Source organism: Thermobia domestica, chromosome 12 (assembly GCF_964235325.1).
Source record: "Thermobia domestica chromosome 12, izTheDome1.hap1.1, whole genome shotgun sequence".
Lineage (NCBI taxonomy): Eukaryota > Metazoa > Arthropoda > Insecta > Zygentoma > Lepismatidae > Thermobia > Thermobia domestica.
In genome coordinates this window covers 227,275,174-227,302,868 of record NC_137465.1, presented here as the reverse complement: position 1 = coordinate 227,302,868, position 27,695 = coordinate 227,275,174, and the positions used below count along the sequence as shown (strand labels likewise).

At 35.7% G+C, this 27,695-nt stretch overlaps 1 protein-coding gene across 1 annotated transcript in view; it reads left to right on the top strand.

Annotated features, from left to right (window-relative positions):
* The window catches only part of LOC145667076 (ABC transporter G family member 20-like), a 212,112-nt gene that overhangs the window by 43,401 nt on the left and 141,016 nt on the right, over window positions 1-27,695 (top strand). The window contains exons 7-9 of the mRNA XM_081734790.1: window positions 250-510; window positions 5,730-5,906; window positions 18,084-18,178. Coding sequence (XP_081590916.1) covers window positions 250-510; window positions 5,730-5,906; window positions 18,084-18,178 — 533 coding nt within the window. The remainder of the gene's footprint in view (window positions 1-249; window positions 511-5,729; window positions 5,907-18,083; window positions 18,179-27,695) is intronic.

Sequence of the window (27,695 nt, the reverse complement as noted above, 5' to 3'; positions counted from 1 at the left end):
TAACTTCTTCTGCTGCTGAAGTTAGCTTCTGGTAGCTTTAATCTAGAAATTTCTAACCAAGTTGCAAGGGTGTATTACATTCCATACTTCTTCATTTTTTCCATGAATGTAGAGTATACAACCAGTCTTAAATAGTCAGGCAGCGAAAAAAGTTGAAATTATTGGTACACAAATAAATAATACGGACCTCAAACTAACCTTTATTTTACACTATTATTAATATATTATGTATTTTTTCTTTAACTTTAGGTGGGAATGATGCGAAATGGAAAACTGCTTGCTGAAGAAGCCCCTGATAAACTCATTGCCCGTTACGGGAAAACCACGTTGGAAGAGGTCTTTTTACAACTCGCACTAGCTGAGGACAATGTGGAGGATGACTTTTTCCGGAGAACCCAATCCCCTACGCTTATTAGTTTGAAAATAGACTCATTTGCCCCTCACACTTTCTCTCACAAGGACTTCAGTAAACTATCTGACGTTAATGTTACGACGCACGGAGATGATGAAGTAAGTTGATACAATGTATTTTTCTAAGGTTTCGTCTATTCCAGAGCAAATACGAAGCACGTCTATAACAAATTTTACACTTACACATGTAGTTCTGTTTCAGTGGATAAATTTAGACTTCTTGTCAAGAGTATATTGTTGATACAATTGAAAGGTCCGAATAAGGTGTTTCACTTAAAAAAAACTACAATAATTGCTTATTCAAAGTAGTCTCCGCTAGAGTCACAAGCTTTTCCATTCAATTCCATGACGAAGGAAGTTTGAAGTTTATGCGATGCGAAAAAGTTCTCAACTACACGCTGTATCCTACTTTCGTCAGGGAAGTTCCTTCCTACCAGAAAATGATCGAGACGCCGGGAGAAATAGTAGTCGATGGGAGAGACGTCAGGAGAATATGGTGGGTGAAGAAGGGTTTTATACTGCAACTCACGAAGTGTTTTCACAGTCTTTTGAGTGATATATGTGACACTATGTCCATTTGTTGCAAACTTACGAATAAGTTTGTGGTGCATTTCATGGAGTTCATCACTGTAGAACGGAGAAAGAAATGATGGACCACCCCTACCATAGACCAGCAACACCTTCTGCAGGTGAAGAGGAGGTTTTAGAATCCGTCCTGGACATTAATCACAATCCAACCATTATCCTGAAAGTTTACGATTGTTATAACAGTTCCAGAATCGGATTTCAGAATTTCTGCATCGGGTTTCATGACAAGTAACAATCCAATGCAGAAAATCTTCTGGTTATTCCATAGACTCAGAGAAATGCACACTTGCAGACGGCGATCTTTGTTAGTGCTCTCAACGGATGTAGCATTCAGCACGAGCTTCACTTTTTCGGTTTACTACTAGCGCGGAGCTACCGAACGAAAATGGTGTTGTCTATTTGCCTAACTCGTCTTCAATTACACAAACACTTTTCCAAGAGTCCGCCCCCTCAGGAATAATGTGCCAATCGAGATCCCTACTTGTCAGTTACTCTCTCCTCAGCCTAACCTCTACCAGCTCGAACTGAGCTCTCCTCCTAGTTCCAAGGTTTTATCCTCCTGGAAGCCAGGTGGAGGCTCCTGATGGGCAGAGGGCACTCTGAGGATTGAGCGACATGCTCGTAGGGCCCCATCTGCTTTAATTTTCCTCTGTGGGTACAAACGTAACTTTATAGATGTTAAGGTTGTATACAATCTGAGCTATAAGTATTAAATAATATACTCTACAAACACGCTTATTAAGACATTACTTTACAACCAGATTGTAAACCCAAATGCCACAATCATAAAGATTGTTGGTATCCACTGAGCTCATTTTTCAGTATGACATCGACACGAAATTTCACAAACCAATGTTCATCCATCCATCAGTCCTGGTCAAATTCATGGTTGATGTTCCTCGCAACTAGATGTGCCGAATGTTCCAGCTTGAATTTGGAAAAGATAATCATTCGCAGTAAATTGTGTATTTTCCATGGTGCAGTTTTAAATGAAACTGTTCAGCGATAGGTTTCCTGCCTCGGTTCATCCATTGCTTGGTTATGGCGGACGAGTACCCACCAGGTAAAAACGAACACTTCAATCTCACCAACGGAATATGTTAACATGTATTCTTTCAAATCGTATATTAAGAGTAAGATATACATGGTACTCGTCATAAAGATAATGAAATAAAAAATACATCATTCGTTAGCGTTGAGGTCGATTGTTACATTATTTTTCAGTGTAAAGAAAATAAAACAGCTGACTCTGTATTACAAACAGGGAAAAACTGACAACTGACATACTTTTAAACGAAGTTAGTAAATTAAAAGGTGAGAGTGAGACAATTTCATTATCTGGTTGCGCTAGGCGGTCTTTCAATACAGTACCGGCGAAAACTCTCCCTACTTTTTTTCAGGATTATTTTCCCGAATGATTATTAAAATTCCAACTTGCTATGATTACGGAGCTTTCTAAAAGTACTGCAGAGGTTTGAGGAAAGCTTTCGGGTCTCATTCTAAACGAAAGGAAAATTCCAACCTACACCTCTTCGCGGGAGAAAGCGGGCAAAACCTTAGGCTGCTAACGTAGTTGGGGACCGACTGACTCCCGGGATAAGGTGTCAGCTTCTACCAAATGCCAATGGCTTTCTCGGAGGGTGTATGAGCGGGAAGAAATCAGGGCATCTTCTTGTAATTAGTACGGGGAACTGTCCTAAAAGGCGAATGGACCACAAGGTGGTCAACAGCATGGAGATGTGGAAAGGGAATTGGAATACCACCACATTATCCTTTTCCCAGGAGAGACATCCCCCGTTCGGATCTCTGGGTGGAGACTACTCCATCAAAATCATCAGAGGAGAAAATAATGATAGTAAGTTTCATTTCAGCAGCGAGGGTAAAGTAGAAAATTTAAAAATGAAAATGGATAAATGCCAAGTAAACATGGTGGGCTTGAGTGAAGTGAGATGGCCAAGAAAAGATGAGATGGTGTCGGGAAATCACACAGTATTCTATTCGAGTGACGTTAAGGCCGAGAATGGTGTCGCGATAGCAATGAAGAAAGAAATAGCAAGAAGTGTAATAAAAGTAGAATGCTTCAGTGATCGCTTGATGTTTGTAAAACGAAGTGTAGAACTAGTGGACATTGTGATAACACAAGTGTATATGCCAACAACCGACTATGATGACAATGAAGTAGACGTAATGTATTAAGAGATTAGTGACATATTGCATCAGAAGGGAAGAGGAAAGGTCAGTGCCATAGTAATGGCAGACTTCAACAACGTAGTAGGAAAAGGAACTGTGGATAAGGTAGTGGGACCATTTGGACTAGATAGAAGAAACTCACGGGCCCAAATGCTTATCGACTTCTGTAGACAATATGATATGAAGACGAACTCGTCGTTTAAGGAAAGAAGAACCAAAGCTGTACACGTTGAAAAGTCCATGAGATAAGAAATGCTACCAAGTCGATTACATTCTTGTCAAGCAAAGTGTCAGGAATAGTATACGAGATCTGAAGATACTACCGGGAGCGAACATTGATTCGGATCACAATCTCCTACTGGAGGAAGTGCAAACCTAGTCAAAGGTGATCAGGAGAAATAGAATATGAACTTAAAGCGACCAAGAAGTATGGACAGTGATGTGAAAGAAGACTTTTGTGTAGTGGGCGATATGGTAGGCAATGTAGAAAATAGATGGGGAAAATTAAATAGATTCTACTTGACACACTCCACAATAACATTGGCAGGATGGAAAGAACACCGAGAAAATCATCCATGGATAACTGAACCAATGCTTAAGAAGATGGGGGAATTCAGAAGGGAGAAAACTACGGACGTCAAAGAATACAGAAGGCTGAATAATGAATTGAGAAGAGAAATGGACAAAGCCAAAGAAAAGTACATGGAACAGATATGTGAGAAATAATGGAACTTCACCGGCACTGCAGGTATGATTTAACGTATCGGAAAGCACAAAAATTAGGACGAAAAGCTAAGAAAAGTATATACACATTTGGAATTGAAGATCAACACAGTAGTCACTGACCATCAAAAGATCCTTAGAATTTGGAAGGAATACATAAAAGAACTGTATGATCAGAAGAACCGACCCAAAGAAATCATGATCGACGCAGAGGAAGAAGTTTTCATTCAGCGATTAGTGAATTTCAGATGGATATAGATATAGATATATAGGTATATATCAAAATGATTTCTTTCTCAAATCAAGAAACTAATTAACTTGTACATCATTAGGTGTGCTGCCAATGTCAAAACAGTACTCTACCTCAATCTTAATCTTCTCAAGCATCTATGGAGTGACGTTGCTCGTAGCATCAACATTGTTTCCTGCATGTCTTCCGAATTTTGAATCTGTTTAGAATAAACTTGGTTCTTCATGTATCCCCACAAGATAAATATACACTGTAAATATCTGATTATTATGGGAGGTATTTTATGAACTTCTAGTCGCCTCCAATCCATCATCCATTGAAATAATCATCCACGAAGTCCTTGACGACGTTAGAAAATGAACATGGACAATGGCTCCGGAGGGGAGGAGAGTTGGGATGAACATATTGTTTCAACATGTCCAGGTAATTGTTGGTGTTCATTGCTGCCTCAGAAAAAAAAAACAAGGGACCCGCTATTTCACCACAACATACATTCAATTTGGAAAAACTCTCATTTTCTTTCTAGCAATTCGTGAAAATTTTCTTATATCCAGATTCCACACTTGGTTTTATGTGGAGTACCCTATGCAACGTTGCGTTCATTTTAGAATTTGAAGTTGCGTGCTTGTTTGCCGGATGGATTTCCTGGGACGCGAATACACTCAACATTTTTGTTTCTGAAATTCCTTTTTTTGGATGCTTATCAGTCATCGTCAAGAACAGTCCCGTTTCTCGTAGCTTTTGGTCTAATTTCTTGATGGATATGTGTGCTAGTATTTCTTCTTGTTTATCGATAATAATGAACACGTAAACATCTTTAAACAAATTTGACAGACTTCAATTGAAACGTCGACATGACGACTGTCCAATGGCTGACAGGGATAACAGTTTTTAACGACTTTATAATTACTGTGTAAGAGCAACTGTCATCTGATGCAGAATTAGGGTCTACTTATCAGTGATACAAACTTCCTGTCATTTTAATAATTTTTTACTTTATTAGGAATTTTTCTTTTATTATAGTTCTAAGCGGGACATATATATATATATATATATATATATATATATATATATCTTATATATAAAAGAGAACGTACAAAATCCTTTGTTCCCTCATCACGCTAATACGTCTGAACCAATTTCTTTTATTTTTGGGGGGTTATTAGGATTTGGACCCTAGATGGTTTTTATCATATCACTTTAATTTTTAATTACCAGTGTCTTGAGATAATTGACCATTCAAGTGTCATAACGTACAAATCCTTTGTTAGTTCATCATAGGTAAAAATAAACGTATTTATATGCAACCCGCATGACCGTGTCACTCGGCGGGTTAACATAAATGACAGGCGATATAATGTTAACATTTACTGCAAGCATATTTCACGGGTATTAAACACATGAGATATGGAGTTGTGCATTTAAATTTTCATTTCAACCCAGCGAAGCGGGTAATATATGCTAGTATATATATATATATATATATATATATATATATGTAACCATAGGTATATTAGCTGAATTTAGATGAACATGTAATGACTATATGTTGTTCTCTTTAATTAAGTTAAGGGAAATCGTCCCTCCACAACCAGACGAGAGGCCGACGCTTGATGAGTTCCACCTCAGCGAATATACCCTCAAATATAAGGATCAATCTACCTCGCCGCTGCCCAGCAAAAAAAGTGCAGAGGGAATGGAGATCTTAACGAAACCGGCATCATATTCTCGTTTCAGGCTCTGTGTTAAGTATTGTTTTATTTTTACCTTATTTGTATTCCAACATTAACAAATACAGTGGATCTTCGAATTACGAACCCCTCAGTTTGCGAACAACTCGGTTTAAGAATGTTTTGTGAACAATTTTTCCCTCACATTACCAATAATATTTCTGGATGCGAAAGCATACACACGGCTGTACCGATAATTCCACACGCATAGAAGTGCTTTGGTGTGTTTGCCGTAGACATTATCTGTCAAAAATTACATTATTCTACTTATGTTTGTCTAGCCCAAAATTTAGTGGTAAATTTCGTTTTGTTGTTTAAATTTTCTTTAATTTAGTTTAAAAAGGTTTTCATTAGTTTTATTTCATATTCTTCATGACAAGGAAACACTATATATAAGGACACCTACAATACCATGTTCCTGTGCCTAGAATGGGTCAACTATATTTACATTAATTTCTATGGGAAAAATAATTTCAATTTATGAATAGCATTACGGAGGATTAAGTTCGTAACCCGTGGGTCCATTGTATATATGAGGGTGAATTGGAAAGTTCGTGGCCTGATCAACAAAACTAGAAAATAATTGTATAAGTTATGTTTTATTTTTCTACGTAATCTTCCTCGACCGAAATATATTTACGCCATCAATCCGATAATGCTTCTATATAACTTTTAAAAACTGATTCTTCGAGCCCTCAAAATATCCCAGTGCAGCACTTTTCACCTCTGCATCCGAAGAAGATCGCTGACCTCTCAAAAACGTTTTTCCGGTTTCTAAACAAGTCCGAAGGGGGCAGATCAGGTGAATAGAGTGGGTGCGGCAACAGTTCGAACCCACAGGAAAGAATTTCTATCAAGGACGCACGGAACGTGTGAACGCGCGCATCGTCCTGGTGATTTTATCCATGCCACAAATTTCTTATCATTTCTGCCGACTTAGTGGCTTATAAACTCCTCACCTGAAACAGTAGAGAAATGAAATTTTACACAGTGATTACCAACGGATATAGCTATTAGCTAATGCATACAAACGCAAAATAGTTGATTGTTTCCTAGTAAGGCCACGCACTTCCCAAACCACTCTCATACTTAAGTAGAATTGAACTCAGAATTTAACAAATGTACATTATATGAACCATGTGGTAGATTTATCGAAAAGAGTGAGAAAAAATAATGAAAAGTTCGCAAACAAAATTTCAAGACATTTGTACTTGAACTATCTGTTTGAAGGGGAAAATGCTGTCTAATTTTATGAGTGCTAACCACATTAAGTGCGTAATTTTTATAACAGAAATTGTTTAAGCTACCCTGTAAATCCATTAAAATAACTTTTTTTCTTTTTTTAAAATGAAGTATTGGAAGAAGGAAAGGTAGAGTAAAGCTAATTATTGGAATTTAACTTCTTTTTCTTTCTACCGAGTCTGTATGAGGAAGCAGCTCATATTAACGCGGGATCAGAACAACACTTAGACAGAACTGGGAGTCGAACCTGGTCGCCCACATACAAGATGAGCATGCTAAATTATTTTATCACTAATAAAATGAAAGTTTATTAGTTAGTTAAAAATAAAAGAAAAAAGGACTTTTAACTATTATCTGGAAGAGCACTTATTTGTAATACCTACCACAAAGTTCACTTGTTACTGTTAGGAAAAGATAAATAGCAACAGATACAATCGGTTACTAAACAGTATTTACGATTGGTAGTTTTTTTCTGACGGAACATAACGTTTATTTTTTAGAGGATTTCTTATATCAAAATAAAAGAAAAAAATTCATATAGACCTGTGGGGAAAATGATATGTTTTCACAGCTAAGGTTATCCAAAATCGTACAAAAAGAAAATTTCAACACACGCTATTTTGAATTCGAGAAACCGTAGACTAGCGTTTCATATCAGCATGAAGGAAGTCTTAGAGTAAAGACATACGGAAGATACCTCGCGATCGAGGTCGATATTCAAGTCGCAGTCGCTACCTTGATGTTTAGGTCTAGATAGATGAAGGGTACATATAAAGAAGAGGTCGCATCCTCGTTGTAAGATCTCAGTTTGAAAAGAAACATTACTGTGACGCTTGTGAAATTATCCCGCTAATGCATAAAAATCACTGTGAAACCACACTTTTGAAATTGAAACGACTAAACGGTTTATAAATAGGGATGGACGCGATACGACACGTGAAGAATGCTGAAGTCTCGTCTCTATTTTCGCAAAAATATTTAAGTCTTATCTCTTGTCTATCTCTATCAATAAATCAAAGACTTTTAAAAAAACATGTATGTCTTCAGGTTTCGAGGTGGAGGGGGTATTAACTTCATTAAATGAAGTTTCGTCACTGCAATTCCATCATTCGACGTTTCTCCCTAAGGATGCGTACCTGTCTTTACAGGTATTTCTTTTCCTTTTATCAACAACGAATTTAGAAGAAATTCTTTCGTATTAATCTCGGAATTGGGGGGGGGGGAAGCGTGGAGTTTTTAAGCATAAATATGTGTAACACTAACTTCATTTTTCTTGGAAATTCCAGAATTACGGACTTCAGTACGAAAGTCCCCTATCCGTAACCGCCATTACCTTATATAATAATAAGCTACAGTGTAATTCGCAAATAACTGAATAACTTATCTGACACTCCCATTTGAGTTGCTATTTTCTTTCATTCTCTATTTAAAAGTGCCCATTATGATGTTTGTGCCTCTAATCCCATAACATTATTGAAGGAACATTCCTCGTCGATTCTATGTGCCCTTCATAATCAAATATTTGAAGTGCAGCAAAACATCTTGAGCATGGATACACACAGTCCTCTACAAGCGAAGTTCTGAACAAATTAAAATTCTATTGCGTGCAGTGTTTCAGGGAGAACCAATGAGAACGCAAGCCACAGCGATGCTTCAGCTGAACGTCGATGTAAAAACAAACTCGGTTATCATTGCGACCATTAATTCACCCTCGAGATCGACCTCCAGGTTGCGATGTAGCGTACATCTGATATGCGCCTACCCATTTGAATCCATGTGTTTGTGCCAGTATCGAGGTAACGACCGCGACTTAAACCTCGACCTCGATTGCGAGGTATCTTCGGTATGTCTTTACCCTTATATTCACAATCTAAAAAATATATATTCCGTCAGTATGCAATGAGTGCGCAAGAGATGCTCTACAGGGTATAATTTTCAAACATGCTGTAAACAGATTTTTTTGATATGCTCTATTTTAAAGTTGGTTCCAAAGTAGGGAAAAGGTAAGACTTGATGACAGTTAATACGAAATGCTTCAGCGGGATGTCAGATGAGTTACGGATCGCAAGCTTCACGGTTCCTCGTGCTCGAAATTACGTATGGTGTATGTATGTAATACTGTGATGTATGATGTTACGTCACATTTGAGTTTCTTCACGTATAGGCCTAAGTGTGAGACGAATCATCGCAGTAAACATAATTTCGAACCTGATGAACCGTGAAGCCTGAGTTTCTAACACTTCCGACATCAAGTCTTACTTCTTGCCTACTTTGGAACCACCTTTAACTTAGAGAATATGTAAGAATTCTGTTCATAGCTTGTCTGGAAATTATACCCTGCAGGGAATCCCATACCCACTCATTGCATATTTGTGTTTTAACATGGTCAACATTTGTACTTGACATTTGTATTTTTATATTGCATATGCATGACCTCTTTCAGTAGCGATGCTTGAGGAGAGACAAGGTCTACTCTTTAAAATTTTATGTGTATTAAGTTTACGTTTTTCCTAACTTAAAATTTCCTGTAAGTTATTTTCCATTTTTTATAGTTGAAACAAGATCCATTTCTAGATTCTGTTTCGTTGTAAGTAGATAAAATATCCAATATCTAAAGGAAACCTTCAGCGGCGTTGCTTAAGGGAACGCCGGTATTCCCGGCATCCCCTGTTAATAAGAAAAAGTACGTATTTCATTATATATAAATTGTCTGCTTGTAATTATCACAATTATTTCCACTGAAATCTTCTGGCGCGCTCTCTCGACTTACTTTGACAAGAGGAACCTACGCATGCGCGTCGCTCAGATGCACATTTTCTGTCTTTCCTCCTGTCGTATGCTATTTTCCTCGGGCTTCCAGGCCTACTGAAAGCATCGGAGTTTTCGTCTGCTTTCTGTTGAATGCGCATGCGCAATACTTCCCTTCTCACTCCTCCTCATCCCTTGCAACCCTACATTTGCTTTAGATATACGCTGGCATATTCAAGTATTTCCAACTGTATATACTTCGAACTAAGCTATAGTTTCTGAACAGAACGTATGAGCCCTAATATAAAGGAAATAGAACAAAACGGAAATGGTTAGTTCAACGCATTTTTGAAGCATGCCGGTTATGTAAATAATAGTATTAAAATAGTTATGCCTTAATCGTAACTAAATGCATCGTAATTGTAATCTTCATCGTAAAGGAGCTCACAGACACAGGCATAAATTTAAAGCATTCTGTAGAATTACGGTCACCGATCTGATAGGACAAGAGAGCCACCACTCCCCGTCACTCGCAAAGATTGTGCCAGGGCCCTTCAGCCACTGCCACAAATCTCGGGGACATAAGGGGAACATGTTCCCTACAATCTTGTCCCCCCCCCAATAATCCGATTTGAGATTGTGATGATGATGATTTCTATCCGACTGCCACAAAGGAAACTGATGTCCTTTGACTTGTTTCATTTTTTAAAAAAAGAATCGTATTCTTTAATATTTCATTGTCATTAATTATTAGTAGTCTATTTTCAACTATTTGTTTAATTCCTGTAACAATTCCTATAATGCTATTGTGGTAATCATAATTTTGCTCAGATAAGAGTATTGTTGCGCCAAATATAGGCCTGATTGATTTTCTTTCATAGTTTTGGGGAAGTCATTATTTGTATTGTAATAAAACAAATGTCCTAAAATTTTAATGTGGATCATTGTGGATGCGTGAGTAGAAACATGTCAATTATTATTATGCATATATTCAAATTTCAGAATGTGCTCACGGCACTGAGTTGTAATAATGATATGTACCACTATTTCATCTACATCACTTGGTATATAATATACGAGTACAACAGGTTTACCTCAGAAATCTGATTCATCTACTGTAATATGAGTCTCTTTTCTCCCCTCCCCCCCCAATAAGCCTTAAAATGTGCCCTCCTGCCGATGTTATAGACAACTCTGGTCCCCTAATCCTCCCCAGCATTTTTTTCAACTTCATAAATATTTGAACATCGTTAAAAAAAGGAAAGGATTATGGGAACAGTCTTACCCATTCCACGAACGTTGAAGACAGATTTGCGCCCTTGACTTCAGTATCTGGGCCCCAGGCACCCAGAGTTGGTTTAAGTGCTTTGTATTTACATCTTCAAATGATATATACACTCAGGCTCATATTCATGAACGGGCGTCTGAGTTCCGGACCCAAGATGACAAATTTTTAGGGGCGATATATATTTTTTTCTTTTTTGAAAGAACGAGATTGAGTGTGGTATGTGGAGAAAAAAGCGGCCCACGAGAAAGAAATGAAGGGAACGATACTGGAAACAATGTTCATACAAAAGTGGGGCCTACTTTTCTCGTCACAACGGTAGTGGCAAGAAGGAGCTGAGACAATTGGTTATTAAATTCTAACGTAATCCACGCATTCGCTTCTCTATGCCCCACTAGACCTCCAATTAGGGGGGCTTCCTCCTAAATTTTGTATAACCCTATATTTCCATTCGGAATAGCTATGTATTGCTGCTTGCAGTAGAACTATATCGCACAAATGACTAACTTTGGCATCCCCCTTTCGGAATATCACGCTACGCTACTGGAAACCTTGAATATTATCCCTATGTTGGATCCATATTCCTTCCATCAACATATAGAAACGTTGGAGTACGAGCCGTGCTCGATTAAAGGGCCAAATAGTCGCTGTGTAGAAGCCTTCAGAAGACGTTAGGAGCTCCATCTATTAGAGAGTTGTCAATCAAGTTTATTGTAAACTAGATTTGTACAAGCCACAAACATCGATACTTTCTTGTTATTGTGATTTATAGTAAATCACCTTTCGAGCTCCCTCTATAAAATGTTAAATGGTTATAAGGCGCCGCTGAAGAACGATTTTGTTTTATTCATTTTCTTCTTCGTTGTTTGTTTAACATTTTAAAAAAACTAGCGGAAAGTTCAGATATTGAGTTGAGAAACCTACCAGGACCCTGTATTTCACGAGAGTGACAAGTGGAAGTAATATCGTTATGGCGAGTCTTTTCTGTGGATTAGTGTTTACATTACAGTGTATTATGAAATCGTTAAAATGTTTCGAAAATTTATTTGAAGTTTAGCGCTCCTTTTGAGCTACGAGGCTATATGAGACATAGATGTACAAATTAAGGTGGAATCGGAACCACTGTAATGCGTTGAAATTTTTAACTCTGTCCGAATGGTAATAGAACCCGAGACTGAGTGCATCAAAGGTGCTCGCGCTAACCAGTATACCAGCGAGGAGAACTGTTTCGAAAATGTTGATAAGCAGCTCATTTAAATAAACTATTCTTGCAAGTCATTGAATGGATTGTAATAGCTTATGATAAAATAATTTTAAGCAAACTTTGATGCTTGCGAACTAGAAATTTCCCCTTAATTACTACTACACCAAATGAATCTGCACTAGTATTGGAACTTGTTTTATTACACGTCACTATGCCGTTGCAGAAAGATATTTCTTGCGCAAGGCTGATCAGAAAATACGATTTGAATTTTACGGCTCTATCCATCTACCTACAGGATAAACTGAAGGACAACTGTATTCACTAATACACTAAATATATGCGTAGATGGATGAACAATGGGGATACTTTCATTCATGGAGTGCGTTGTGATGTTTTGCAAGTGGGCAACTTATAGAACTAGTCGGGTTGATTAGGATTTTGTAAACTTCTTAATTTTATTGGTTGACACACTTGACCATATATGTTTAAAAAAATCAAGAGCAGTACTGTGAAGTGCGGGGTATTTGCCGGTTTCCCGGTTCATTCTATGCAAAAAAAACCGTACCTGATCCCTGTTGATTCATATATATATTTTGAGTTTTCAATATTGCTAGTTATGTATATAGTTACTTTTTTCTTTGAGTATGAAGTATAAAATTTTATAATTAGTCATTTCAATGCATGCAGTATGTTATTCCTTCAAGGTCTAGATTTACCGAATGGTACCACATTTGCTAGAAATGAGACATCATTTCTCTATACTCTCTGTAGGAATGGTCATAGAGGATATACACAAACACACATAACCCCATGATATATAAAGTATGTGTAGTAGTGCTCTCAACGGGTCGGGTTGAAGACCGACCCGACCCGACCCGACAACCCGACCCGAGCTGACCCGATTGACCCGACCCGAATAACCCGCCCCGACAACCCGACCCGAGTAGCCTGACCCGACAACCCGACCCGAACTGACCCGACTGACCTGACCCGACAACCCGACCCGACCCGACCCGTAACCCGACCCGAACTGACCCGATACGAGTCGGGTCGGGTCGGGTCAACCCGACCCGTTTGAGAGCACTATGGTCACGACACTGGGTGAACGCCAAAATGCACTCACATTGGGAAACTAGTTTTAAAAGCATAATTTTAGAAAATAAAGCATAAAGCATAATTTAAAATATATAGCACAATTCTTGGAAAATTCTCTTTAACTGAAAGTTTAACATACTGTGTTAATATTTTTAAAGCCAATATTTACAATGCAAAATAATTGAGAACATAACAATGCAACAATGAAAAGCTTATTTTCATTTCTGTAAACTTTTCGGTGTAATCCTTTGATGTGGAGAATTCTCTACCACTGAGCCACCGCGGCCCTGCTTGGGCTTGGTCGTCCATATCCAATCTCTCTTTTGGCGTTGCTTAAACAACTTCTAGTTTTGTTCTAAATCCAGACTCCATATTGGCGTAGATATTAATATTACAGTCGATTGGTAAAATCAATCTTCCACATTTAAAAATTAAAGTACACACAAGTAGAAAAATAAGCATTTATCATAAAAACACTAGCTGCAAGTGTTCAAAATAGATTTATGGTTTCTATAAAATCAATTGAAAATTGCTATTTTTAATTAGGCAGCTAGTAAATAACAGCAGCTTTCGACTCCAGCCGAGTTTAAACTCAACCTAAACTCAGTTGACCAAAGTGAACTGACCGGACTGAGCCGACCCGACAACCCGACCCGAGCTGACCCGATTGACCCGACCCGACAACCCGACAAGATTGACCCGACCCGAATAACCCGACCCGACAACCCGACCCGAGTTGACCTGACCCGACCCGACTCGTAACCCGACCCGAGCTGACCCGACCCGACCCGTTTGAGAGCACTAATGTGTAGTGTTGTGACTCGTATTCTAAGGAATACCAGGGTGCACTTGCCTCAGCAGTAAGCATAGGTAATTACGCCAATAAACATTGTCAGACAATTGCAAAAATCATTTAGGGAATTGAAACAAATATTTGGATGAGAGAAAGTTTATATGAACAAAAACTACTGGTATTAATATTACAAAAGAAAAACTACTGGTATTAAGATTACAAAGGAAACTTTGAGCTGAGGGCTTCGATTACTGGTTATATAGTGAAGGAAACGTTACACAATACGTGTGTCCAAAATTCCTGCTGGTTAGCCATCTTCTTGGTTTCTACTGCCTTGGCTATCTTTGGATTCCTTCGTGTCCATATGATCCCAATTTTCACCTGCTCCTCTATCGTGGCACCGGTTGCTGGAGCTCTGCTGCTTCGTAGAACTGGAACCGCGAGAATGAGAGTGAATCCTTGGTGGATTGCAAGAAGACCTCACTGGTCCTCCGTGCTGCCGCCTGGTAGCCGCTTCCTCAATTGTCCCAATTGACGATCGGCACGCGAAGAAGCAGTCTGCCGTCCATAGTGTTATGTGCCTATCCAAATTTTCACGGCACCATTCGCTACTACTTCCTTTACAACGATATGCACCGCCATTCCATAGTTTGTGGAATTTGAAATAGGACATGTTGAAATTTTTTACTTCCACAATTTTGGACAGCCCTAGTTCAACCTATGCACTTCACCCACAGATTCTATATGAAAATTTTCTCTTATTTTGATGTGAAGAATCACTTTTTACAGTTAGTATAGTTTATTAACATCCAGTATATAATTCTGGATAGTCTGTTTTACCTTATGCTAGAGATGCAAGGGCTCGGAAAAAAACCGGCTTTTTTGGAAAAAAACTCGGTTTTTTCTGCTTTGCTTTTTTGCTTGGGAAATTTTGGGCTTTTTTCAAAATACTGCTTTAAATTGATAAAACAGACTTTGTATCGCTTCTCTACAACACAAAAAATCATTTAATTAGTGGTTGATGCTGATAATAATATAAAACATCGAAAATAAACTATGAATTTCGAAAAAATATTTCAAACAATTTTTCTTCAACATATTTACATTATGAATTCCACAGGATTAACCAATGTATATAATAAGAATTTTTTAACCTCCTATATACAAAAGTAAGCAGAGTTGGCAAGAACCGTGGTTGTTTTTGAAAATGCCGAAAACCCGTTTTTTGGGGGATGTTTTAAACCAGGCTTTTTTGGTTTAAACCAGGCTTTTTTGACTTTGATTTTTTGCTTTATGTATTTATATTACATATTCCCAGAAATAAGTTTTTTTCGCCTTGATGTTATTATGCAACAGCGGGGTTATGCCGGAAGAACACCCAGAAGCTTAAAGAAGTGCGGTCAGTAAATTTCTTAAGCTGAGAATCTCCCGCCCTAGCCACTGGGAAAATTCCGTCATTACTTGAAATGTAAGACAATAAGGGGAAAATCCTGTTATTGCTTTGCATGTAAAATTTAAAGGTCAACGTACCATAATCAGTACGCTAAAACTGAGGTATTAAATTACAAATTTAGTACCGGTACGTAGATATTGAAAGTCCAATCCAAGCTAATGTTGGAAGCTACGTAGGCAATCGATAAATTTTGCCAATTTCTATCAATATGTTTAAGCGATATTGGCTTCTTTATAAAACAACACGCATTTAGGCATGCAGAAATATACAATTTGGTTTGTTTCATATATTTAGGCTTAACATCCTTACGAAATACCGAGGTTATCAAGGAGAAGACTTTTGCTTAAACTGACATCCGAACCGCTACTTGGGTTACGCATGAAAGAAGGGTTGTGGTTCGACCGAGAATTGAACATGGGACACCTTGATTAAAAGGTGAAAGGGAAATAAAACTATTGCAGGTGGTTTGATATCTGGAAACGTCACCATGAAGTTCACACGATTCGCATTTTTCATTCTTTTTATTTTTGTGGTTTAAACCAGTTATTAAAAAAAAGTTGGTGTTAACCAGCCAACCCTAAAAGTAAACACTTCTTTTTAAAGAATAGACAAATAACTAGCAAAATAGTATGTAGTATTTTTACTTCAAAATATTCCATACCCTCTTTTTGAAACAAAATAAAATTAAAATAAAACATAAGAGAAATACTTAGATTTATATGATACACTGAAAGGCTGAACATCTAGAGCTTTTGGTTCTGTATATTCTTGAAATTCTACAGTTAAGTTTTATAGAACCACCATCACAGTTTACCCAATCCTCAAGTTTTCTGAATTTTTAACAAGAGGGATTCAACATATCATTACGGAACTCCCCCCACCACCCACCCCCAAAAAAAGACTACGGAATATATTTAAGTTAAGGTAAATACAACTGCACAACAAACATGACTGAGTGATTAGCTTTTGCGCTTCTATCGGGAAGTCCGGGATTCAACCAGCATTCGACCATTCTGACAAAGCTTTTCTTCATTCCATCTGTGAATGTAGAAATAATGCGTGTACTGTGAGTTGGGCGACTTCCTTTTTTATTGTTTTTAAATCGTTATTATTACTAATTACCAGCAGTGACGGTTTTGCGAAGGTTAGGGGAGCGGTCTTTCGGACTGAAGCCCGTTCCCCAAAGTTACGGAATGTCTGCAACAAACGAAATATCTATTATTTATGCCTTTACTCATAAACTTTAAGCTCCCGTCAAATAAAAATTACGAATGTTTTAAAAAACTAAACATTAGTAAGAAACCCTTCCCAAAATACTTTTCTAAATCCGCCACTGATTCTCAGTATAAAATGATTTTTAAAGTTGTATCCGGAAGATTATTGCTAAACATATAAACGAAATGAAATATTAGTTATGCCTGTACTCATAAACTTCAAGCACTTCGCAAATAAAATTAGGACTTTTTAGGAAACGAAACAATCAGAAAAATCCCTCCTAAAGTTCTTTTCTAAATCCGCTACTGATTATTTGTATAAATTGGTATTCAAAGTTGTGTCCGGAAAATTAATGCTAAATCACTTCACAGCTGCAGTATAACAGAAATGTGGAAGTACGGTTTGACGGATATATTGAAAAACGTACGCTTTGACGGATAAATAGAAAAACGGGCAAGTTTAACTTTTGCGCTAGAAGCTAGAGTACTAAAAGCTCTTAGAAATGAAACACGGATGACAAACTAGAGAAGAAAAAAGATGTCGATAACTCAAAAGTTAAAATAAAGTTAAATAGCCTCTAAAATTACCCTCAAATACTACATTCTTCATGTTAGCTTTAATTCGTAAAACATGTGCTCCATTCATCTTGATGGTGAATTTCAGAGCGAAATATGACATTCAGGTCATGGAATTCTTATCTAACTATAGAATATACTATAAGAAAGCTATTTAGATAGAAAAATCATGAGGTTGAAAAAAGCCAAAATTTCCAAAATTCTCGTTTTTTTTCCCAAAAAAGCCGGCTTTTTATGTGAAAAAACCATCGATTCAAAAAAGCCGGCTTTTTTGCATCTCTACCTTATGCACTTTCTAAAGCTTTTAATAGTTTGTTGTATCTTACTTTACTGCATTAGAAGACTATTCTGAAGGCCAAAATATAAAATGAAAATTTCATTATGTACAATTTGTATTAATAAGACCAATTAATACCACATAATTGGTGAAAATCAGCACACTACTTTAGATCAATTCAGATTTCAGTTTGTTCAGTGTTGTAATAGCAAAGCTTCTTAAAACTATTTTCTCAACCTTTTTACATGTGAATAATTTGAAGTTTCACTAACAAATCTTTTTCTTTCCAACTATCATGTTACAGTGGAGGTCATGTATGAATCAATGCAACTTTCCAAAATGTTACAGAATGAAGGCGTTAATATTAAAGAATTTTCTCAGATTGTGGAGAAATTTTGGGTTTGTAATTTCTTTCTTTCATAATAATATCTGTAGAATATGTCAGAATTTTGTACTACAGTGCGCTTGAACAGTAACTGACTTCTACATAAACACATTATAGATTGAACGGTTGTATTCCGAGCATTGCGGGTAGATCTAATGTTTCCTTCAGAAGTCAAACTTTTGACCTTAGGACGAGAATATGCGTCTACTTCAGCGTTGTTAATTGTGTTCATCCCCATTTGAACAATTGAGATCACATCTGTCCATGTGAGATCAGAATGGTGTTAATTTGAGAACACTCATGACAGTATGGTTATCGTAGCGATAAATTGTAGATCCATGTCTCATATAGCCTCATTGCTGAAAGGAACGTGAGTGGTATAGACAACTATTGTCATCATGATGTGTTGCAAACTCTTATAAATTAATAATTTTTGATTTTATGTTGTTCTATTAATTTTACAAATGTTATCCTATTTTTTCGTACAATTTATGATGATTTTATATTATTTTATGTTAATTTTGTACTATTTATGGTGATTTTATCACATTTATTCCATTTTATAGTGATTCTCAGAGTTGCCAACGAAATAAAATTATTGTGAAACATTTTTGTTAATATACTTTGATATCTAAAACGTGACACTCGATAAAAGAGTATGGTTCCCTTTTAAACACACGACTGTTTGAGAATACAAAGTAGTATAGACGACTATTCTCACCATGAAAGGTTGCTAACCCCACTGATTATAGTAAATGATAGGAGAATAGTCGCCTATAGTAGTACACAATGTGTTTCGTGTATACTCTAGGTGTGAATTTTTATTTTTTAATTTCTGCATTTTGGATTGCAACACTGTGTTTTAAAAATTTTCTTTCTGCATTTTCATTTTCAGTTTTGTCTTTTTTAATTTTAAACTTGAACTTTTAAATTTTGTTTCTGCATTTTTAATTTTCAGTTGTACATTTTTTGTTTCTTAAATCGCACTTTTATTTTGATTCTATATTTTCTATTTTCAGATTTATATTTTTGTTTTGTAACTTATTTTTAATTTAGCATACATACATTTTAAACAAAAGTTTCATGTAATGAAACGAACATATTCGTAATTGTACTTTTAATTCAGTTTTATATTTTTTAATTTTAAAATTGCACTTTTAATTTTATTTCTGTATTATTTTCAGTTTTACATTTTCTGTTCTTAACTTGCATTTCTAATTTTGTTTCTCCATTTTTTATTTTCAGTTTTACATTTTTAAATTTTAAACTTGCACTTTTAATTTTGCATACATGCATTTTAATAATTTTACTTTTGCATTTTCAATTTTCAGTTTTATATTTAATTTTTAATCTTGTATTTTTAATTTTGCATACATACATTTTAAATAAAAGAGTTTCATGTAATAAACTATTTATCGGTTCACAGCCTATCTTTTTATAGGATCCCAACAAAGTTTGTCAGTTTCATGTAATGAAACGAAAGTATAAAGATTTGCAATTTGTTTCATTATGTGAAAGTTATACTTTTGTTTTTATGAAAACGAAATATTTATTACATCTTAACGATGTTACGGAATTTGCTTGATTTATTTATTACTTCGCCACATTTAACAACAAACTTCTACAGAGTTTCTATAAGAATTTTAATATAATCGCATTTTAACAACAAGTGTTATTATGAATAACACGAATTATTTATAAGTTCACAGCATAGCTACTCTTAGAAGTTTATGTAGTAAAACTAACCAAGTAAAATTGCACAGTAAACGAATTTTTGTAGGTTCAAACGTAACATTTAACAAAGAATTTCTTCCAAATTTTGAATATATTTACACTCAAAGAAAACACTTAGTATTTCCGGAATTTTTAGTATTTGAAAATCAATTCTTAATACGTTCACACATAGTGTTCGAATAAATTATTACGAAAGAATAAAATAATTACAATCATCGAGTGTTATATTAAGAGCAATAATCCGAGTTTGCTACGCAATTACTATATTGAAAAATTTATCTATTAAATGAATAACAATGTTATGATTCTCTGAAAGGGTTGCAACATATTGTATAAAGTTGTGTAATGTTCTGTAAAGTTCATGAAAGTATTATGTGCTTGTTACAATTTAATACATTTAAGTGTTCTAATAATAAAACACTCTTCGTTACATTACTGTTACTATTTACTTCAGAAAAATATTTTCATGTAGTTTTCAGAGCATCTAGGTACAAGATTACAAAACTAAGTGTATTTGGGTACGAGATTGCATTTTGAAAGTTTAAATTGCTCGCAGCAGGCCGCGGTGCACACTAAAAGAATTAGTGCTGAAATGAAAACATTCGTTGTATTCTGCGTAATTTACTGCAATTATTTTAAAAACAAGAGTTTCGTTATGAAGTTTCCTAAGTTACAATTATCGCAAAGTACATCCACATCTCACAATAAACTTTCAAGTATATCTCAACTGATCTGTAAAGTTGCAGGACAAAAAAGTACAGGAATTCTCGATAAACTCTTATTTCATCTTTCTCAAAGTTCGACAAAGTTCCCGAAATTTCGTATGTAATTCTTGGAATAGAATAAAATTCTTGGAACTTCTAATTATCTGTGTCTATAATAGAACAATACATTACTTGCAGTTCAGTATTGAAGAATCAGTGAAAAAGGTGAAGACGTTGTTGGTTCTACGCTGCGTGCTGTAATCTGCCAGAAGACAATTTTGCAATATCGGAAAGTAGTGAAGGATTTACTCATAAAACTTAGAAGTATATCTACGGTTAAGTGGAAAACGTTCGTGAACTTTATAATTACTGGCAAGTACTAGTACAATTGTTGATAAACTTATAACTGAATTTTGGTGAACTGAAAAAGTTACTGGAACTGTTATTATAGTTAACGTCAAGTAGTAGTGCAAGTGCCAATAAACTTATAACTGAATTTTCGGTAAATATTGGGGATTAAGTAAAGTTGTGCTACTTAAAATAGTAAAGTTTATAAGTGGATCTTTGGTGAACGTAGTAACAATACGGAACATTGCAGTTTATAGTTACCGGGAACTGCAAAAGGATTTTCCGATATCCTTAAAAGTGAATCCTCGGTGAACACATAGTGGATCATATCATAAAAGTCTAGCTGCGGGACTTTGTCATTTGAAGAACTACGGAACTTTCGAAAATGTTCAACTGTATCCACGGTGAATAACAATATCAATTTATTTTAGTACAGAATTATGTAAAATATTTAGTAAGTTCTAAGAAACACTAATTCAAACTGCAATTACGTATTTTGTTCATCAGTGATACAATGGAAGGACACTATGTGATCTGCACCATGTTGAAAACACAAAAAGCACGTGGATACAAAAAGCCAAACAAAGTTTTATTTACGTAGGAAGTGCTGACGCAATTCCATGATACGGGTGTGAGGGTAAAGAATGAGTTATATTCAAAGTTATTGCAGGCGTTATTCTTGCATTTTAGTTGTGGTTCTCATGTTGTTCTGAAGACTTGTAAGACTTGAAAAGATATTATTGATTTATATCATGTAGACTTCTTTCAAGTTAATATGAGGACTTTACCCGTGAAAATATTACGAAATTTGTGTGAATTTAAAACTGTTTAACTACAGATGAGTATCATGAGTTTATAAGTAAACTTCCGGAGCCTAGTATTAGTTCTGTATCAGAACCTGTAATGTATGGTGTTGCAATGGATGAAGTTTTCATATTGTCAATAGTACAACCAAACATTGTACTTGTTTTGGACTTACAGGAAAGGAAGTTAGAATTGAACGCATGCGCACAAATGGAATTGATGACCCTGAAAAATATACTCATTCATTATTTGAATTTGTAAAGGAACATGTGTTAAATGATGATGACGATCATTTGTATGTTGGTATGAAAATAGAAAGTTCTGCTTCGACGATCAATAAACCAATATACATTTCGTGGCGTCAAAAGTCAGAATTGAGCTCCGAGATTTTATTTTGTAATATTGAAAATGTCTTAAATAGTAATGAAAATTATTTATTTGGTGATAAAGTAAATTTCAAAATTCATATTGTTGATTCCCTTAAAGGAAGTGGTCGAATAAAGGGCTCATCAAATATACTGGTCTTGTGACACATGCAGCAGTGTACTAAAACTATACAAAAGGATAGTATTGCCTTCCCGAGAGTATTATTTTTGCAATTGGTAGGGCTGATCATGGTTATAACAGCATATATAAATTAAAAATGAATCCTGAACTTTTGTTAAAACAGGCAATGAATTTCTGTGTTAATGCTCAGATTGACATTGAAATCTAACATAAATGTACTATTGGTAATATAAAATTCCAAAATAAGCTAATGCCTTATTACCAAATTGTCATCTACGAAAAGGATCGTTTAGCTCGAGACTACAATGTAATTTATCATGGATACATGCATCAAAGAAAATTTTCATTTTGTATACTGAAAGACACTACGTATTAATAACTAATATTACAACTCTATTAAATAAACAAAATTATTTTCCATATTGTTTGAAAGACAATCATCATACAGAAAATTATAAGCGTAACTTCAAGTGCACAATGGGTGAGAAATATCACGATGTGCGTAATGATCTTAAACGCGAGTGTAATTATTGTCATATACTGTTTTGCTAATGATGAATGCTTTGCAAATCATAAAACGGTGATAGTTCCCGAGAAGTTTATGCGAAACAAAGCGAATCTGAGTCCAAAGCGGTGATATGGTTGACATGCGTAGACGTAAATGTGAACATGAATGTGGTGAACGTTATTGTAAAACGTGTTATACGTATGTGAACTATGACCATATTTGTTTTGCCCAAACTGCTACGGTACAATATGTAGATACTTTCTTGTTCATCATCTTTGATGTAAAAACGATGTTGCTTCCTCAAAATGAACAGGAAAGAAAAGAGCATCATTTGAATTTTGTGAATTGTATTCATGCCTGCTACAAGTGGAACGACACGAAGCTTGATCATACATGCTTTGTATGTGGAGATAAAAATGGATTTTGTTCGTTTGATTTCCAGGAAATTGATGGATTTGTTAGTTATGTATTAATAAGTCGGCCAAGGTTTCAAAAAATCATTTTACATTCCCATAATGGGAGTAATTAGGTTATGCAATTCTGTACTAAAACTTTGATAATGACCCATCATTTTACACCTGAAGTAATAATGTCAGGGCAAAAAATTGTTGAAATGTGTTTAGGACAAAATATTTATTTCTGTGACACGTATTTGTATATGGGAGTTAAGCTGAATAAACTCCCGAAGACGTTAGGCTTTTCTGGAAATTTAGGAAAGAGAGATTCCCCATACTTGTTTAATACTTTGGAGAATCAACATTATATAGGCAAAATTCCCGACCTTTAGTATTTTAACGCTGACTCACAGAACACAAAAGATAGACAGCAACTTATCGCCTGGCAGGAAGAAACTTTTTAGGTGGCAAGCAGTATGACCTGCAAAAGGAAATGGAATATTGTCGAAATGATGTCAAAATTTTAGCAGAGGCTGTAATTAAGTTTTCAAACTTAATTGAAGAGAGAACAAATTGTATCCAATGATTTATCTCATCCGTTACTATTGCTAGTTTGGCAATACTGACTTATCGTTTCTTATATTTACCCAAATAATTTATTCCAATTTTTCTACCCTATGGGTTCGACCACAATGACCGGCAAAGCCTTAAGTCATTGTACTGGTTACGGTACTTAGAACGTACTACGGGTAATGGAATCCATCATTCCGGGAATAGATTGGAAAGTTGATTTGGGAGGTATAAGGTCGATGTATTTGAAAGTAAAACAAATACAGTTTACGAATTTTATGGGTATTATTACCACGGGTGTCTGAACTGTTATTCTACACTTCGACACGTGTTCTTGGATTCCACCTCTAAGCAAGATACATTGCTACAGTACCGGTATGAAAGAACCACCACGACAATAGCAATTCTTAAAAAAATAAATCTTAATATCATTTAGGTGTGGGAATGCGAATGGGAGCACCTGGTGAAAAACGACAAAAATGACAAGAGTTTATTCAAACTCAGTGTAATGACCTTGTCTGTCACCTGGTGGCTAAGAATAGTTTTCATGATGCGTACCAAATGTTTCAATGCATTATACGAAGATACCAACGAAGAATTCGTGGCATATTATGATGTAACATCGTTATTCCCTTGGGTGATGGTACGTAAACTGTTGCCAGTGGGTGCGACAAAAATATATAAAGGGCCAGATTTTCACAGGTGGAAAGTATTCATGGGTTAGTAAAGAAACATATTTTCCAATTCTATCATATGTGCAATGGTCGGCTTTTGTTTGGGTTGTGCCGTACGTGTATGGAAGGAAGTATTGCGTCCCTTGCGATTCCGAACGTGTCATAAACAGCAGTGTACTCCTGAACCTTATATAGTGTTAAAGCTTGGATACAAGATACTACAAATGATCGAAATCTGGGAATTCGAACTCGTAGGTTTTGGGGATCGTAATTTCCCTAGTTTGTTCAGAGACGATCTAGATTCCTTTCTTCAAATAAAGGAGGAGTCTTCAGGATTTCCTGGTTGGTGTAAGACTAAAAAAAGAAAGAGAAATACATTCCAGACTATTATGTCAATGAAGTCATACAGTTAACAGAAATAACAGTCAATCGAACCCTGGTCTGAGGTATTTTGCTAAAATAGTCCTCAATTCGTTATATGGAAAATGTGGACTGCAAACGGATTTATCACCGTCGGTGATTGTCGATATTCCAGAAAAAATTTTGAGTTATCTATGGGCACCACAATATGAGGAACAAACTATTACTTATTGGAGAACGGCATCTCGTTGTAACGTATAAAAACATTGAGAACAAAACAAACAAAACGAACCAACATTCAACCATTTTCGACTAAATGATTTATATTTTCTTTTCTGTCAGTAGGATGGATCAAATAGCCAGCTTAGCGATTTGCATCTGCATACTTCTAAGTTCTACAAAATGTGGCAATGAACTCATATTCCGCCAGCTGGAACTTACAATCGCTAGATATAAGTCGATCGTCAATTATGATGACACCGAATTCGTACTGTGTCGTCTACACTTACACTTTTCTGCTGTACGGCTCAAAAATGAATCATGTTCTGGATATAAACATTTAATTACTTTATTACATGAAAAAGAGGCACAATTTATTTTTAAAATTAACACTATAATCCCATGTGATTTTAGGCAAGGGTGTTCTCATAGGCATGAAAGAATAATATTCAGTCTTCTAATGGGACTCAAATTTGGCATTTAGTGGCTTTTCGTTGTATGAAGTACATAAATTAAAGAACTCCATAAACCTTCTTATCGACCAGACGGAATACCTTAATACACAGATACAGCAAATCAAAGAAAGTAATTTTCAACTAACCCACATTGTCTCTAATTTCACAGTAGCAATCAAAAAATTCGTTTCTCAGACACATCATGAGATTTTACAACTAATTTGTACTACAGTAACAAATGAACGATTTCTGATAACTCTTTTAAACTTTCAGCTCATAGACCAGCATTTCGACTTAATAATACAAAGAATAATGGATAACAGAATTAACAGATTACAAAGAATAAATGCGCTAATTAAGCCAACACTTGCTAAAAATATTATACAGGGTAATACAAATTTAAGAGGCACCTTAATGGAACAGGACTTAGGACTTTTTTATCAATGTTCCAAGGCATATCTTGTGTCATTTGATTCAGACAAAGCAAACTTAGATATTATATTACAAATTCCCATCATAAGGGACAGTAATTACCATTTTCTTTATAAAGTGTTTAATAATGGATTTCTGACGGATTCTTCATATCTCCGCTTACAAACACCCGAATTCGCAATATGGACACCATCAGGAATTTTTGAATTCGACGTTTCATTTTGTTAAACGCATTGTATGATGGAAACCTGTAAATTTCAAACGCAAGCCAGATCCCAGAAAACGAATTGTTTCTATGATCTTATTTTTAGAAATATAACGACAACTTGCCATATTAAAACCACGCTATCAAAAGCAGAATAATTTTATTTGTATACTACAACGAGACTTCTACTCACAAGGAAAATAGTAAGAATAACTTACCAAAAATCATGTAGTTGTCACAGATGAAATTGATCACTCTCTAACTTATTTTTTCCCATATGAAGATCATGAATATATTAAAACAGAGACTCTCAATTTACCTACTAGACATACAGCTAACTTCACTATAGAATATCGCACTCTCCCTATCAACTATAACTTCAATGTTACCTTCAACCTACAAAACGTTCAACAAACTGTGACATCTCTTCAAGCTTTAATTCACCAAGAACAAAGCAATTTACCAAATCATTTTCCGAATTACATTTACATCACTCTTTTCCATGGACTATTCTCATTATTTCTTGTATTCTATTGGTTTTTCTCCTTGCTATAGAAATAACTCTATATATCTTGTATAAACGTTTAAGAAAACGACAGCACTAATACCGCCTTTTCCTTTCCAGAAATATGTTCCAGATTCTAATACCGATAATTCTTTTCTTGGTTCTAATAATAGTAATCACCTATCTGTGCCTAATCTTTTGCAAGTCCCGTTACAAAAACAAAAACTACACATATCTTTACCATTAGAAAGACTCAATTCACCGGCGCCAACTCAAACAATACAAACTACAAATATTGGATGTGACGTGAATATAAACACCTATTTTAATGACCAACATAGTCGACCGATACCAGCAATTAGCGAACTAGTATACATTTATTAATTACAGTGATGACACTTCTGCCAACTCTGAGGGAAATGATAGTGACTGCTTTCATCCTGCTTAGATGGGACGGAACTAGAGTGTTATTACCATATATATGTGTATCATAACAAGTTTTCTTATAGTGATTTTCCAGTGTCTCATAGTATTTATAGTGTTTTATAGTGTCTTTCATTTTTTCCAACGATATCAGTGTTGTAGTGCACATGAGTTTCATTAATAACACTTCTTTTCCAGTGTGGGGGGTGTAAAGACCCCCACATCACGACAAAAGCACGTGTCAACACAACAAGTGTTATTGATTATAAACAGTGAAGCAGACGAGAAGTCGACACCGAAGACACCGAGGAAAGCCGAAAGAAGACGGACATCACGAAAGGTCCTGAAGAGGACAGATAAAAGCCCAATCACCAAGGGACCTGGCATCAGTCGACCAACTGATCGTAACCTATCCTAAACCCTGGAGGCTGCTATGAAGCTAAGGGATCACCTTCAATAATACTACCTCGTGAAGGCTGCTATGAGCTGAGGTCTACTAGAGCCGAATCCTTGAGAACCCTGGAGGCTGCTATGAAGCTAAATGGTTACCCGTACAGAACATTATAACCTGCAAAATCTTTGTCATTATAGAGACACTTTGTTGTTAGAACTTTTATAAACACAAAATACTTAATTTTATAATAAAATTGGTGAAGGTATAAAATCTCGGTCCATTATTGACTCTACC